Source organism: Populus nigra, chromosome 14 (assembly GCF_951802175.1).
Source record: "Populus nigra chromosome 14, ddPopNigr1.1, whole genome shotgun sequence".
Lineage (NCBI taxonomy): Eukaryota > Viridiplantae > Streptophyta > Magnoliopsida > Malpighiales > Salicaceae > Populus > Populus nigra.
This window is the reverse complement of record NC_084865.1, coordinates 1,452,551-1,469,615: the sequence shown is the minus strand read 5'-3', so window position 1 is coordinate 1,469,615 and position 17,065 is coordinate 1,452,551. Positions and strand designations below refer to the sequence as shown.

General features: G+C 36.3%; 3 protein-coding genes across 3 annotated transcripts; 1 reads left to right on the top strand and 2 right to left on the bottom strand.

Moving 5' to 3' along the window:
• Nucleotides 1-892: 892 nt before the first annotated feature.
• LOC133672313 (uncharacterized) lies at nt 893-4,585 on the bottom strand. The gene is made up of 7 exons (XM_062092696.1): nt 3,647-4,585; nt 3,395-3,450; nt 2,552-2,661; nt 2,287-2,446; nt 1,943-2,035; nt 1,238-1,369; nt 893-1,059 (listed from the first exon to the last, which is right to left on the bottom strand). The coding sequence occupies exons 1-7, from the start codon at nt 4,404-4,406 to the stop codon at nt 1,027-1,029; spliced, it is 1,344 nt and encodes a 447-aa protein (XP_061948680.1). The 5' UTR covers nt 4,407-4,585; the 3' UTR covers nt 893-1,026.
• A 1,604-nt stretch (nt 4,586-6,189) lies between these two features.
• Nucleotides 6,190-8,889, top strand: LOC133672817 (uncharacterized). The gene has a single exon (XM_062093350.1). It carries the CDS (start codon nt 6,673-6,675, stop codon nt 8,590-8,592), a length of 1,920 nt encoding a protein of 639 aa, XP_061949334.1. The 5' UTR covers nt 6,190-6,672; the 3' UTR covers nt 8,593-8,889.
• Nucleotides 8,890-9,902: 1,013 nt separating this feature from the next.
• Nucleotides 9,903-16,798, bottom strand: LOC133673270 (protein GAMETE EXPRESSED 2). The gene is made up of 18 exons (XM_062094014.1): nt 16,720-16,798; nt 16,306-16,629; nt 15,726-16,064; nt 15,231-15,557; nt 14,756-14,956; nt 14,565-14,671; nt 14,349-14,490; nt 13,796-14,104; nt 13,452-13,576; nt 12,942-13,159; nt 12,595-12,822; nt 12,259-12,488; nt 11,864-12,102; nt 11,518-11,674; nt 11,227-11,390; nt 11,020-11,114; nt 10,781-10,906; nt 9,903-10,161 (listed from the first exon to the last, which is right to left on the bottom strand). Exons 1-18 carry the CDS (start codon nt 16,796-16,798, stop codon nt 9,903-9,905), a joined length of 3,669 nt encoding a protein of 1,222 aa, XP_061949998.1.
• Between the last annotated feature and the right edge of the window lie 267 nt (nt 16,799-17,065).

Genomic DNA, 17,065 nt, shown 5'->3' with positions numbered 1-17,065 from the left:
CATGAGTCTAACATGTTTGTCAAACTTATTTGTCGTGGGGCTGCGTGTGATTGTCGGACCCAAGACTTTTAGGTCTGACAATCATGCCAATAAGTAACTTGAGTCTAACATGTTTGCTAGATCCAAGTAATTTGAATTTAACATATTTACTAGATCCAAAATATTTAGACCTTATAAGCTGCCAAGTCTAACTTGAATTTTAAAACATTTACAAATCTAACTTTTAACTGTAATTACAATATTATTTATATTGTTCACGAACCAGTCCATATCAACACATATGCCATTTATCTAGTGTAGAAACTAAAACGAGTAAATTATATCTAAACCTTTATAAATTTAGTAATATTCCAATTCAGCTTTCATAGTTTGAGATTTTCTAAATTAATCTTATAATTTTCAAAAAGTTTCAACGTAGTCCTTGACTTCCAATTGAAACAAGACTTGTGAGAGTACTTGCATGCCATAGAGGATGAGGTTTGGACTGGTTTCACAAATTTTTATCCCATTTCTCACATCAACAAGCCTTCCTTATCGTTGCGCTAAAGAACATTATAATAGAATGCACTCTATACCTAGGAAATTATACATCCATTGCTATGCAATCTTTATCTGTTTTTTTTAATGTTCCAAAATTATTTTTAAAAAATTATTTCTTTTTTACTTTAAATTATTATTTTTTATTTTCAAATCAATTTGACTTCTTAATATTAAAAATAAAATTTTTAAAACTAATAAAAATATATTATTTTTAAAGCAAAAATCATTTTAAAAAATATTCACTAACACAATATCCTCCCAATATCCTCGCAATGGAGACCAAATCCATTACCTTCAAACTAACCATTACGATCCCCAAGAAAACTGAGAAAACAGACAACGGGTAAGAAGATTGAAAAAGTTGTTTAAGAAAATAAACAGCATTGATTATTAGCCAATGTACACTATGAGAGGTTTTGGGTTGCAAAGAATACAGGTAACAACTACAAAATGTACTACTTTCCGTGTATCCTTAATGCGCTACTATTATTGATCTCCAACTCCTTCTGGGGAAGGCATCTACAAAAGAAAAACAGACAAGAATTAGTAAGAGGTGAGTGAAACATCTAAATACCAAAAAAATAAAAATAAAAAATTGGTTAATTATTTTTGTTAATAATGGCTAAAAGGTCCCTCACAATTATAAAGTTTTTCAAGGAAAAAAAAATGAATCGGGAAAAGAGAGACGTGGACAAACCAAACCAAGAGCATCTGCTGCACTTCTCTGACTTTCTTCACTGCAGACCCCCATAAACATATTCATTAACAGTTCCCTCTGCTCCACTTTCAAATTCCTCGCAAGTCCCCTAGCCACCATCTCCATTTCAGGCTGCAGAAACAAATCCGATTGTGGATCACATCAGGTCATAAACAAGTTATAATTACATAAGATCGTATGGCTGAATGGAAGCTACTTTACCCCACATCAGCATTAGAGGTTTAAATGGAGAGGAAAATTACCCTGCATATTTTTCTCCAGTTCCTAATAAGGCTGCTGATAAGAACAGGTAATGCAGCAATCTAAAAATGGATAATAGATTTGTATCCCATAGGGGGATTGGAATAGAAGACAATCTTTGTCTTACTTCAACAGTATGGTCAACAGAGACCATCATGAGAACCAAGAAAATGACATGGGTTTAGAAGATGTACAAAAATAGCAACAAGCAACCATAAGAGAAGCCCACATGGTGTGTATGGCCATTAATTATTTACTTAAAGTTCACTCAAGCTATGGAAATACCTAAAATTATCTTAAAATGCCTATAGCACGAGGACTGCATTGGCTATACCGGTTGAGGATAAAAACGAAAAAGAGGTGTGATGCTGCTTTTATTTACCATTTGTGTCAAACGAAAATTAACCAGTGAAATAAACCTAGGAAACACACAAAAGAACTTACTGAGGACTCTTCAGGAGGAAATGTTTGTAGAACAAGGCATATCTTTGACAGCTCGTACACGGCTTCAGAATGTTTGCCTTGAACTTCTAACGCCTGCAAGTGCAACCAATGGATGCCATCTACAAATCAACTTAAAGAAATACTCCAAAATAAAAATAAAAAAGGGTCTGTTATTTTCCCAAAAGGATGGGAATTCAGGAAGCTATAAAAGACATGTTCCAGATGCACAAGAAGAGAAAAATTGAACTTTAGTTCCAAAATTTGTACTTTTGTTTTGAACTTTAATGTCACGCCATGAATACATCACACATCCTCAATTACTTAAGTTAGAGCAGAAGAATTACCCATGCTTGCAAGAAACATGAACGTGTGCGTGCAGCAACAGCTGCAGATACCATTCTTGCAGCACGAATGCTCTCAAGCCCAATATTTTCAGCAAGCCCAGCAATAAAATGTCGGGGATCTTCACTAGCAATCTCAACAGAAGTAGAGTAACTCGGGGCACTGCAAGCTTGCAAAGAAACTTGTAGCTATCAGAAAAGCAAACACAAATAAAATCCATGAAGTGGCAAGCAGGATTTTCTTTTGTGCAAGCCTGAGGACACAGACCTGCTGCAAACATTTAAAACAACGTCAATTGATGCACGGTAGAAGGCATCTCGAGTGTTTGTTGTGCTGAACGAGGCCCTGACTCCAGATGTCCTGCATATTCGACGCAACTGCTCACCCATACAGGAAAAGAAAAGTCCAGTGCATATTGAGAATCAGCTAATGCAACCGAAATATTATAACTAAACATCAGCATTGGTAATTCAATCACATTTTAACAGAAAAAATCATCAGAATGATTCATACTCAGATATCAAAATTGCCAGCGAGAGCACACAGAGCGCATCTATGTCTTATAAATGATCTTTCATGCATATCACTCATACAAATCAAATAAATCACATCCACAGGTAAAAAAACTTAAAACCAAAATGATGCCACTTCTCCTTAGCCTAATTATGGTATACCCAAGTACTTTTATATGATGCATCGCACATATGATTTGTTTAAGTTTACAACTTCTCTTTATATACTACTTAAAGCCTCTACTTTAGTAATGAAGGAGCTACGAGGATGAGCAAGGTAGTGTTCAGGAAGAACCACCTGAGAAAGACATTCCTCTAACTAAACAGGATATCCAGTGCAATTTTCATTTCTATAGTCCACATCTAATTTCATCCTTCTAGCTTGCAGAACACAATCTTTGTCTGTAGTACTATCAATACAAGACTTGCTCAAATGTGCCAAATTCTAGTCGATTGGAGCACTCGTTTTTCAAGTCATATAAAAAATGAGTTTTTTTCAATATGGGGACATATTATACTTCTTAAACCTGATATCTTGCAGAATGATATATATAGCCAAGACAAAAATTAAAATTAAAAAGGTTATAAAAGCACTGACCTGAATTATGTCATGCTCCATTACATCCTTTCCCCTCGTTCTATAATCCGTGATCGCTGGAAATCAATTCAATGAGTCGAAATGCACACAGAAAATTACCAACATGACATCTATTGAAATCCACAAAATGTACATTGTTTTTCCATTACCTGAAAAAATAAATAAATAAAAAAACCAAAAGCTTTTTTGATAACACAGTAAATCAAATTAAGTAGCAATAAGAAAAATAATACTAAAATTAATAACCCAAACCTCGAATTAATCTGTTAGCCTCCCTCTGATACTCCTCTTGATCCGGCCCGACAACCCGACCCGAAAATGAGCCCGAATCCGGCCACCATTTCGGCAACTTCTGTTGGCTCCCAACCCGATACCTCCTCCAATCACCCCTCTCAAAACCCAACCCATCAACCAGACCCGAAATTTCAACCGGGTTGGCGAGTCTCTTGGGTCTTTTACTCTCTTCCCTTTGTTGGTCATCCACTGCAACAATCACTTCTTTCCCACCTAGACTCCGATCTCTACGAACAACAAAATTAGGGTTTTTTCCAGCCCCAAATTTACGCTTAAACCCTAACCCTAATTTAAACAAAACCCTAATCGAAGAAATTAAAAGAAACCCAGAAAGCAACACAGTACCAGCAAACTGCAACGTTGACTTTTGGCACGAGAGGACTACTCGATTGTTCTCGTCGAGACTAACTAGGGTTTTCAAATCATCAACTGCTTCTTGACCTAAAGAGAGGAACTGGTGAAATCTTGAAGAGGGTAACTTTGAAATTTGGGTAATATTAAGGACTAATTTGAGATTTTGAGAATTGTTGTTAAGGGTGATATAATAATCACTGTCTGAGGAGGAGGGTTTAATGGGGTTGTTAGTTAGGGTTTTGGATTTGCGAGAACGCCGACGCTTAGTGGAGAAGGAGTTTTGAGGAGGGGTGTAAAGGGAGGAGGATGGTTTAGGGAAGAAATGTGGAGGAGAGGAGTAGGGAAGGGTGTTTATGGAGGCCATTGTGTTTAGTTTTAATTACATGTGATTAAGAGAGGTAGAGTGCTTAATTAGTGGAGGGTGGTTTGGTTTTGATTCCTTGCTTGGTGGTGGAGACAAAGGAGGAGTGCTGTGACTGTGAGAAGAGGGAGAGGGAGAGGGAGAAAGGAGGAGGATATGAGGTTTTTATATGTGGCTGCAGATGGTCTTGTTGCTTTGATAATGGAGTCAATGCACTTGGAGTGTAGTGTTGAGAGAGAGAGTTTTGGGGCACGTGATTAATATTTTTTTTTTCATCTTGTTTTTGTTTTTATTTTTTTAATTTAAAACATGTTTAAAAATATAATTATGATTATTTTTAAAATAATATTTTTAAAATTTTTTAAAAATTATTTTTAATATCAACACATTAAAATAATTTAAAATTACTAAAAATTATTAATTTAAAGTAAAATAATAAATAAAATTTATTTTTAAAACACAAAAATAAATAAAAAAATCTCTCTTCTTTTCAAGGGTTAGCATTTCTAATGATTATGTAATAATTATCTTGAGCTTTTAACTTTTTTTTTTAAGTCGTTTATTAACTTCTAACTTGGTTTGATATTTTGTTAGTTTTGCTATTGCAATTAAAAATAATAAGTTTTAAAAAATATTTTTAATTATAATTTAAAATATATATATATATGATTAAAATTATTATAAGATAAATTTGTATATATAAAATAAATAAATAAAACAAGTTAATTTAACTTTGAAACACAATTGCGTCACGGCACCTATCATCATTGCATAGGATTTCTGACCAAGTGAGCTAAAACGATGAAAAGATTCTCCATCATCATAACATCTGGTGGTAGAATGAGCAATCCCTGCAATAGCGTCTGCTAATACGAGGAAGAATCTGATGAAACTCCGGCAACTGAATTCAATATGAAGAACTACGTTGAAAAAAATCATTCTATTTTTTCATACACTGTAGCAAAATGATACATTTAAATGCATGTTGACGGAAAACGACATTAATGGGGGTGACAGGCCAATCACAGGCAAGAGTTGCGTGTGAAGAAGTGAAGTCAAACAACAATGAACGTAGCTTTTTGGTGCTGTGCTTCACCGGAATCCGGTACAGTCCATGATACCGTTTTAATAGGATGTGTGCTGCGGGTAAGATTATTTCAAGTTAATTTTAAATGATATTATCTTTTATTTTTTTAAATAATTAAAATAATTTTATTAAAAAAATCAAATAAAAAACTAGATTATTGATTGACATACCACACTAAGTAAATAGTTTTGATTAAAACAACTTTCTATTTAATTTCATATGAAATTTGACCCATCTTAAGTTAGTGTATTACCGAGTTAAATCATTAAATCAAATTATAATTTATAACAATAATTTTAGTTAATTAAATTTTAAGAGTGGAAATGATAATTTAGTTAAATTTGAGATAATTTTTATTTATTTCAATAAAATAAAATATAAGCAATCTTATATTCAGATAATTTTTTTCTCCATTCTCCTTAATTTATTTTTTTAAAATGATAGACGAGTGGATAATTAAAATATATGAGATACATTTATTCTCATATATTTTAATTAATAATACTCATAAGTTAAATATTAATAATTTTATAAGGTAACAAAGTTAATAATTCTTATGAAATTATTTTTCAAATAATATTTTATTTAAAAATTACATTTATTTAAAACAAGAAAAAATAATTTTTAAATTCCATACATACTGTAATATCTCTACGAGTTCAACACCAAAGAAAGAGCACGGCATCGTTTTAGTCAAAATCATATAACCAGTGAGTTCCTTGTGAACTCTAAACTCTGCTAGAAAGCCTAGAATCCCCGCTTTACAACTCTGTAGCCAGACTTCTCTCTTTTAATTGTTTTTCCTCCAAGATTTTCTCACTTTCTTGGGAAAATTAATCAATTCCCATCATTCTCTTATAGGATTTCCACTCCAAACAAAAGGTACATCGCTGAGATTCTTGCTATATCTTTATCTGGGCTACTTGGTTTTAGTTTAGTGATGTAAATTTAGTTCTTAAAGAAACCAGGTTCTTCCTCTTTTCCCTTGTTTTGGTTTCTGGGAAAACGTGGGAGAAGATAGGAATAATAGAAAAAGGATTTGACTTTCTTGATGTTAGAGGCCTAAATTGAAATGGGTTCTTATTTTGGAAAATTTTGTTGAAGGTATTGTTTGTTTTCGATGATTTTGGTGCTTAGATTGAGAATCTTCGTAGAGAACAAAAGGGGTTTCTTGCTAATGTAATGGCACTTGAATTTATCTATAGCCTACAAAATGTTTGGCCTTTGTCAATATTGAAAGCTGATGATTTGAAGGCATCTGACAGAATAGTTAGGAAGCTTTCTATACAAGAAAACACGAAAAGTTTCGTTTTTGCAGTTCGAGATCCAAAATCTCAATCTGTGATTTATATACTTTGTGCTCAGAATTTATCTGAGAGGTCAGCTGTAGATGTTGAGTGCCTTATAAGAGAGATTCGACCTGATGCTGTTGTGGCTCAGGTGGGTCATTCGCCATTGGTTCAAATTCAATCCGAAGAGAGTGAATTGGGAAATATTGCTGACGATCTAGTTCCCACTTCGTCATTTGGAGTGATTAAAAGATGCTTTTTAAATAAGATAAACAAGGAAAAGTATGAAGATTTGGCTGGAAGCTTGGTTTTGAGAGAAATATTTGGGACGGGTTTTCACGGGCATATCTTGGCTGCCAAGAAGGTGGCCGAGGAGGTCGGTTCATCTTTTTTGGTGCTTGAAACTTCATCTATCAATACAGTTATTGGGGACAATTCTTCGAGTGAAGTTGACACCGGGAGTGAAGTTGACACAGGGAGCGGAGTTCATGCTTTTGTTAGTAGTTTAGTGCCACAGAAAGCAGGTTCCATTTCTTTGCAAAGTTCGAGGAGGTTTAGTCTTGATGATAATGTTCAGTCACGGATGGTGAAGTTGTCATCTTCTTATATGGATTTGTCAATGCGTAAGTTGCGTCCTTCAAGTTCTGTTTCAGAGTCAGGATTAAAAGAAATTCATCCAGGAAACAGTTTCCAGGTGCCACCATTTGCCCAATCTGTGTATCCATTACTTCAAGATCTACATAATATATTCATTGATCTCCCGTCAATCGGTAGGGCTTTAGCCTTTGCACAGAAAATGCTATATGATGTAAACAGGGGGGAAGCTGTGGATACCCGAATCATATCCGAAGTGTACACCTTCCGAGTTGCTGTTGAGGGTCTGAGAATTTCTCTTAATAATGCCGGTCGATTTCCCATTAAAGAACTGGGGAAGCCCAACAAGACTAAGATTGAGTTTTCAGAGCTTCAGGTTCAGGACAAGTCACATGCACTCATTGCACAGGCCCTTCAAAGCCAGACTAGGAAGTTCAAGACTATAGTAGCTGTAGTAGATGCTAGTGGCTTAGGAGGTATCAGGAAACATTGGAACACTCCTGTGCCTCCAGAAGTGAGGGATTTGGTTGGGCAGCTTGTCACTGAGTGTGAAAGTGATGGAGAAGTTCCAAATCATGCTGAAAAGGGAAGGCTACTTTCTAACAAATATTTGGTGGCAGTTGGAGCTGGGGCAACAGCAGTTTTTGGAGCTTCATCGCTTTCTAAAGTTGTTCCTGCGTCTACATTCGTGAAGGTCGTTACATTTAAATTACCTGCTTCCCTTAAACTTCTGCTGACCCAAACCCAAAAGATAACGGCAATATCTATGGGCAAGACTCTTGGTCCAACAAAACTGCTGGCCCCTGGATTGGCCAATTCTGGAGCCAATGCAACATCTGCCTTGAAGGCAGCCACTTCTGCCGAGAAAATCCGGACAGTGGTCCACAGTGTTATAGCCTCTGCTGAGAAAACCAGTTTTTCAGCTATGAAAACAGCTTTCTATGAAATAATGAGAAAACGACAGGTACAACCTGTCGGTGTCCTACCTTGGGCAACATTCGGTTGCAGTATCGCAACTTGCTCAGCATTGCTCATGCATGGAGATGGGATTGAATGTGCAGTTGAATCTCTTCCTGCAGCTCCTTCTATCGCCAGTTTGGGTCGTGGGGTTCAGAGTTTGCATCGGGCATCTCAAGTAATTGGGCAGACAGATGGCCCCAGGATACAGAAATCTATAGAGTCGTTGATGTACAGGTTGAAGAAAGTAAAGATGCAATAAAGCAAGAGTTTGCATCGGGCATCTCAATTAATTGGGCAGACAGATGGCCCCAGGATACAGAAATCTATAGAGTCGTTGATGTACAGGTTGAAGAAAGTAAAGATGCAATAAAGCAAGACTTACATTTTCCTCTCATTGTATGCTAGCTGATAATGTTCTAAAGTTATTAGTAAATGAATTTAGATAATTCTTCTGTATATAAGTAGAATGTGGGAGGGTGATTTGTATTGTCATGGATGCTAACCTCTGTGTCTTGATTTGAAGTCAATTTTCTAATCTCATACGACTTCTTTGTCATACAGCCTGGGAAATATTTTACAACTGTTCCTTCTCCCTTCTTCCCCCCTCTTGATTTCTATGTTTAACTTCGAATGTCAATTTCTCGTCCCTTCTGTTAATTCGTATAGATAGGTCTTACATGAGATAGCTCAGTATTAACTGTATATTTGACAATAATTTGGAAGAATTTTTGTCTCATGTTGCTGATTCTGACCCAGTGGAAAACTGCTTTCTTTGGTCTCAAGCAATGCCTGCTATTGTTATGAAATCGTATGCTGCATGCTAGATGTTCTTCATTGGTTTCGGAGTCCTTGATTCCATCTTTCCTTATCATTAATTTGTTTTGTCACTAATTTGCAAGGCTAGAAATTCTGCTAGTCGCCTGTGCATCTTCCGAACTGTTTTATGCAGACTATTTACTTGATATTAATTATTGGTTACACAGATAACTATATGCTGAGTCATAAAATGTTAGAATTTGAACTCCCATGGTTTATGTGCCCCCCCCCCCCCCCCCCCCGAGAGTCATCATCATCAGTTGTAGAGTCAAGTCACTGTTTATTTGGAGAAATGGCAAATTAGTGTTAGGCTGTTAGGCATATAAATGATTCTTGAACTTTTTTTTTTTTTTTTGGGGTGGGGGGGTGACGCATCTGATAGCACAATCAGCGTAGCTAATGCAGGGATGGTTACAGCTGAAGATAGAAACTTTGAATCTGCCAGAGCCCAACCATCTACATTATAAAAGTTTAATCATTTTATCAACCGCTGCTAATCTACATAATCATGATGCAAAGATAGGAAAAAAAAAAGCCAATCCACGTTCATGCAAAGTCACATACGTTGTCCGGGAAACTACTTAACAAACCGTAACCTTTACTCCATTATTTCTACCTAATCTGTTACTACAGCTAACCGAAACATCTGTTTACTCTGTTTCTGAGATGGCTGCCAACTCTTGGTTAAGACGTCTTCCTGGCAGGCTTGCAGGCTTTTTCTTAGAAGCTGTGGAGCTAAAAGGATTAGGAGGTTTACGTGAAGCCGTCTCCTTCCCCTCCGAGCATATGGACAACAATTTTCACGGAAGGACGGTCCACTGGGTTCCACTGAATGCACCACAGACCCGCCATTGCTAGTTTCTTTGCAATTTTAGCATCTTCTTCTTCTTCCTCGATATGGAACCGTAGGTCTTGTCCTTCTTCAAAAAGATAAAAAAATCCATTCTGGGAAGTATATTTCTTCGCCATTTTCTGACTTGTAGTCAAACTTTTTTCCTTCCTCCAACCATTTCTAGCATTAACATCACAAAACTCCATTTATTTGAATACACCAGGTCCAGACGGTAGATAAATATGCTCTTTAAATCGTTTGAAAAAGATAAATAATTATGGAAGTGAAATAATTCAAAAATTTAACTCCATCACTACATTACTAGATCTATTTCCATAAATCTCTGAATTTTCTCATTAGAAATCCTCCTTCCTACATCTCATTGAAGCATTTAGAGAATGAAACAATTATTTTACGAAAACTTTGGTTGCTAATGTAAAAGGTTGCACTATTCATCATATATGAAAAAAAAAAGACATTCTATACAAAAATTTAGTCAATTTTTTGTTTTTATGATCCAAATAATAGAATCCATCAATTTGTTTCTTGTTGTAGCCTTACTTCCAAATAATGCACGTATTCAATTTTTTTCTCTAAATCTATCTAACTAATTATTGGATTTTCTCTGAATCCATCTTATATAGACTGTTCAACTAGTTTTTTATACTGCTTTTCTTGTCACTAACTGTCGTTAATATTAGTAGAAAACCATATAATGTGCTTCTCAAGTGCTGCAATAGTACAATGTCTCATCCCCATTTACTTGGTTTAATTTCATAGAACTGATCAAATTGTTTACTTTTGATCCTTCTCAATAACAAGTGGGGTAAGACCAGGTGGAGTCTGTAGATGATGCCTGCTAGAAGATCCAGGAGGGCTACTTATGTTCTTGCCAGTTTCTTCAACTCTTAACCGTTGATTGGAGCTGCAAATTGGCACAACAGCTTGTTAGATGTTATTGAAGCTGAAAAAAAATAATCAGAAAAGAGGAATAAATGAACTAAAAAAATCATCCTGCTTTATTGATTAGATAGTTACCGTTGTTGAAAGTTGGAAGTTTGGCCACTAAGCAAGAAGGGGCTTGAGCAACAGCATGTGAATTTTGTCATATCCTCCGAAAAATCTGTATACTGCTGTACATGAATGATTCAAGAATGTCAGGTTGAAACTTGAGCTTCCAAATGAAGTATTCAGAAGTTCCCGTTTCTGTTTCGTTTCGTAGCTAAGATATAAGAAGGCACTCACACTTTTTTTCTGGGAATTCTGCACACTAGATAGCTGAGAATTCTTGACACTGATTCTTCTTCTTTCATTTGCAAGATGCATTGCGCATTTGCATGTAAAGAACAGAAGAATCCCTCCTAGAGAAAACACCATAAGAAACTCAACTAAGATAGCTGATCCAAGGGCTGCATCAATGGAGTAAAAAGATGGTGAGTTCCTTGGCTATTGATCCTTCTGCGGACACACATTTTGGTTGTACCATTAAGGAAAAAAAAATGCATCTAGTTGCTGAAAGAAAATGTTGATACTTACTGTGAGCTAACAATGAACTCATTGACCTTCTTCGGATAAGCTGTACTGTAGCCTCAGCATGTAAAGGCACTGCAATCTTGTCGGTGCAGTCTGAAGAACACCCATAATGTCCCATATCATTTAATTTCACAGTTAAAATGGCATTGCTTTCTCGACCCTGCACCCACAGAGGGAAAGAGAATTAGAAAACAGATCAATTCCAATGATGATTGCCAGCTTCATTTAAACAGTCTTTTTGTAAAGTGAATTAGGTTGATAATCTCAACCAAGTCACTTCCCACAGCCAGAAGCACATTATCGAAACATTTTTTTCCCTTAACCTTCAACATAAAAGAAGCTTACTCACATCGTAGGACAGTTGTTGCATGACACTGTTGCATTCGTTAAGCGGCCCCCGGAATCTGACTCCATTAGCTCTGACCATAAAATGTCTTGAGATGGAAACATATGTCTGTATTGGTTGCCACTGATAACTACTCATCACCTTAAGTTCAGTTGTCTTAAGAAGCTCAGCTGCTAGACTGGTTACCAAAAATCCCTTGTCTACTTCCACTGAAAATGTGACTATAAATCCAGACTCATTGCCTGCAAATAACCCACACAAAGAAAATCAAGTCCCTGCAAACATTTCTGTCAATTATACTTACTATTTTACTCTCTTAGGTCTTGAGAGTTTGCGCAAACAGAAATGTCTGGTTCCGAAGTAATTTTGATGGCTAAACAAAATGTTCATGTATATACCAGGGTATCCAAGAAGGTCTGGATCTCCAACAGAGAACTCAAACTTGTCTATCGCTTTGTCAAATATCAGTGACTCGTCCTCGTTACTCTTCAGTATGATAAATTTAGGGATTTTAATAACCGGAGGATCGTTGACAGGCTCAACAGAAACTGGAACATCCAGATCATTCTTTCCATTCTTGTTGCTGGCAGAAACATGAATAGCATCATCCCCGTAGAAATTCTCACTTCTGATTAGAGTAAGGAAAAACAAGTTATCAATAACATAGGATTCATAGAATAAATGCTTAAAGGAGAAATTATAAGGGGAAAAGATTCTGATTCTGTAGATGCTACCCAAGATACTGAATCGATTGAAGGGCTAGATTGATTGCTTCTACACCGCCTTCTAAGATTAAATCTTTAGCTGCATCATCCCCTTTCTTTGCAGAAAATTCACCCCAAATGGGCTGCCAAAACTGCATCAGCACAGGAGACAAAAACACAGTCCCAGATCGAGCGCTGAGAGTGACACAGATTTTCTCTGTTGGATCCGAGTGTTTTATCACAATCGCAGAGAAACCACTGCAGTGAGGGGAAGTGATGAATAAAAAGGACCAAGCATCATGGATTGAATTATCCAAAAGAAACCTTTCAAATATGGTGCAAGTAAATTAAAAGTTCAGTGGTAGATAATACCCTACCCATATCTGGGACCTATCACATCTTCAGTTGCTTGCAATTGGATTGGAAAGGAAATGAACTGAGGTGGGATGTTGAGAACAGAAATGATTACAGAAGCAGAAGCAAGGTTTCTATTTACATCAGATAGTGTGTATGTAAAAGAGTCATTCCCGTAATAATCTTTGTAAGGAGTGTATCTAAAGAGATTTCCATTCTGTAAAAGCGAACCACGATCTGGCTGACAAAGTAGAATACATAGCAGTTAAGTGATTTTTCCAAGCAAATTCTTCCAAAAAAAGCATTATTCATAATCTTACATGTGAAATAGCAAGTAGTGGTATACTATCTAACATGAAAAGAGTAAGTGCTGATATTAAAATTTTGGACCAAGGAATCACCAAAGCATGGATTTATGCTTTCAGTAGTTTAAAAACCTTGTAATTTCTCATTCAGACTGAGAAACATTTCCTTTAATGTAGCACGAGAAGATCATCAAAGAACATGAAAAGAACTCGGATTTCATGACTTACTTTTGATAATTCAACAATACTTGCATTGTTGCCGGCAAAGTAGTCATTTGCCAAGACATCGAAAGCAATAGACTCATCCTCCCAAACCGAAATGTTATCGTCATTGGCCTTGGGAAAGTATTCAACTGAAAGACGAAGAAAACAACTTGAACAGGAAACCATTGTATCTTCATTTTAATTAAAACAGGAAAAAAAGTCACTACTTGAAGCATAGTTGGAAGGAGAAACAAGCTCATACGTAATGATATCATGCCAATAATTCAAGTGCAGATTGCTATACCAGAGGGACTACCACTATATGCTTTTGATGATTGTCTATAATGGAGGGGAGCTGTATAACTTACCACCATACACGTTGACTCCGAAGGGGCAGGGTGACAAACGTTTGCCATCAAATGAAACACACATCTCATAAGTTCCAACATCCTTAGCCACATATCGAATGCAGTATGTACCATTATCGTTATCCACAAACATTCCACTTGAAAAACCAGACTTGTTAACTGAAGCTATCTCTAGTGTCAGTCTTGACTGCTGGGATAGGACAGGATTAAAAAATGAATCCACCAGTTGCACTGCCATTTCATTTTCAATCATCTTTGGCGCCCTCAAAGAAAATTTCTGAATTGTCGAGAGTGATACATTAACATCACCTACATCACAGTAGAAACCTCTTTGTGAAAAAGAAATTGATGCAGTTACCACCATTATCATCAGGAAATTCAAAACAGAACAAGAACAAAGCTCAACAACATATATGACTACCAAATGGAAGTTCAGACCTTGACCTTGTAAGAAACCAAAAAATGATTGAACCATAAACAGCATGTCTTCTTGATGAATGGCAAGGAAAATTTAGGAAATCGGTCCAATCAAAGGTTAAATTACTGACAATACCTGCTCTCACTTCCTTTCTGAATGAATGGCCACCATTCAGCAAAACATTTCCACAGAACACATAAATTTCATAGATTCCACTCTTTTCAGGAGTGTAAATCACATTAAAAGCGCTGGCCAGAACTTTTGAGTTTCCTGTAGACTGAATCAAAATAGAAAAAGTTAGAATATGCAGTACAACCGTGCCTAAAGGAAATATGTAAATCAACATCTTACAATTTTTCCTAGATCAACTGAGGATACAGGAGCAATTTCTGACGGTGCCAGAGCAATTTCTGCTTGACGGATAGAACTATTGCCTGCTCTTGGAGTAGATACATTTCCTATTTCATAGATCCATGCTTCATTGTCAGATTTTCTGAATTGTTCATTAAGAAAAAACTTTATGATTTACAAATTTCATATACCATTAACAATTGGATTGATGCTTGGCTTTACTGAATAGGAATCAGTTTCCCTTATTATCTGCACTCGAATGCTTTCTACTCCGACAAAAGATGGATATTGAAAAATGTCATTCAAATAAACTGAAAATTGTGAAATTTCACCAGCAGTGGAATCATTTAAACCAGATCCATTGACTATGCTGGATGATCCATCAGCATAACCTATTCAAATTAAAACATAAAACGAGCGCCATTTCAGAAAGAAAATATAACTTTATCGTAAGCAATTGAAGCATGAGAAGTCATTTATGCTCTACCACAAGAAAAAAGCAAACCTAGTTTTGGACCTAAGAAACTGGTAGGGAAACAATTCATTACATGTGGAAAAATTAAGAGCAAAAGGCTGCCCAGAAGAGACGGCTAGAGTATGCAAAGGGATAAACACTTACACCTAATGATTTGTTAAATACCAAATTTAGCAGCATGTTACACTCACCTATGAACACATTAAAAGAAAATGGCATGTTGGAGATGCTTCTATTATGTTTTGTATCGGATATAGTGAGCAAGAAGTTTCCTGGTTCCAGCAGACTGAAGGAACATAACTGAATTCCTGGCATCACCTCGGTGAAGCGCATATCTGCAAGAGGTATAGACAGATTCATCTCCTCTTGAACAACCTTGGCGTCGAATTCATAGAATCCTAGAACAGGGTTCCCATATTTATCTTTCTGGTGTATAAAAGTTTCCATCTTGGAGAATGTTTGCCATACATTTGTTTCAAACTTCCAAGTGGCCACACAATTGGAAACATCGACAGGTCCTGGTAAAGCCCAGTTCAAAATTTTAACAAAAATAGGAAAAGATAAATGCTGAACACTTGAATGACCAAAATAACTGCAAATGACAAAGAATTTGGATCAGAATAAACAACTGTGTGTTAAATATAAAAACAAGTTATGATCTTATGATAAATGCTACAGCACATCACCTGGATTCACCTTATACAGAAGCGGACAGCCATTCAAGGTCTGATTTCCTCCTACCACTTGCAACAATAAGTTTCCAGATTTTGTAGCAATAAGCTCGAGAATGATCTGACCAAATTCATTCCAGCCTATGTGAGTGATGTCTGGCACATTGGCAATGCTACCGTTTTCGTAAAGTTCGGACACAGTAAAATTAAAAGGACGTAGTTCTTCTCCCGTTGAAGTAACATTATTCCCAAATGCATCTCTAGGAACAATCAAAACTGTAGCTTTAGCCCCAGCTTCAAACTCATTTTCGAGATCCCTCCATGACGTAATGCAGGCAGATGCATATATTTTCCCTTCAGTAAAACAACACCGACTATGGTTAGCAATTTAGCATACATTTTGAAGGTTATTTGCTCACTGTTCTTGACGAACCAAAAAAACAATTAGTTGAACACAACAGATCCAAAAGAGTCACCCTTATAACTTCAAAAAATTTAGCTTTTTCCCTAATCAATAACAGCAATTAAAATATCAATCAACACAAAAATGAACCAAAACTTGAACTGATAATGCTGCAAGAACTATATAAAAAACCTGCTTTAACTTCAAAATGGAGAGAAGAATCAAAGACATGAAAAGGGCCGTCTTCAATAAAAACATTAAAAACTCCAGCCCGTATTGGAGTGAAAAGAATTCTCCAAGAATCCGTATCCTCTCCTGCAACATCAAGTAAAACACCAGACACAAAACAAGAATTCCCCATCTTGCCATTCACTGTTATTTTAGGACTAAAAGCATTTCCTTTACTCCTGTCAAACTCTCCTAGCACTTTGATCTTTACAGTTGCAACATCTCCTGCTTGGAATGTGTTGTTTTCGCTTAACCAACTGAATGCAAAGTAGGGTCCTTGTGCTTGTTCTGTAAGAAATGTCAAGTTATCAATAAACTGTCGCTCACTTTTTGACAAATTATAGTGATGTTAAAGGATGATTTTTTTAGAAAGGGTACCTGAATTTACAGGTGTAGAAACCAATGATGCAATGAAAATGAGGCAAAAGAGTGAAACTAAGTGAATTTCGAGTGCCATGACTGAGAAAGAAACTCAAAGTTTGTGAATTTATGTCTCTGCTTTCAAAAGGGATGTGTAAACTGTGCTTAGCAGAGCGGTTTATGGCGGTTTACCAACGGTTGGGTTCTCCTAATACACGTGACTTTTGATGCCATAAACGGCATGAACGACAGGTTGTAGTGAAAACGACATGTCTTTGAGCAGGAAGGGCAACGTGTGCATTGGATCGATCAATTTTGTTTGAAGTCTTCTGAAGAACGTCATTGAGCAGGCATTTTGATTTTG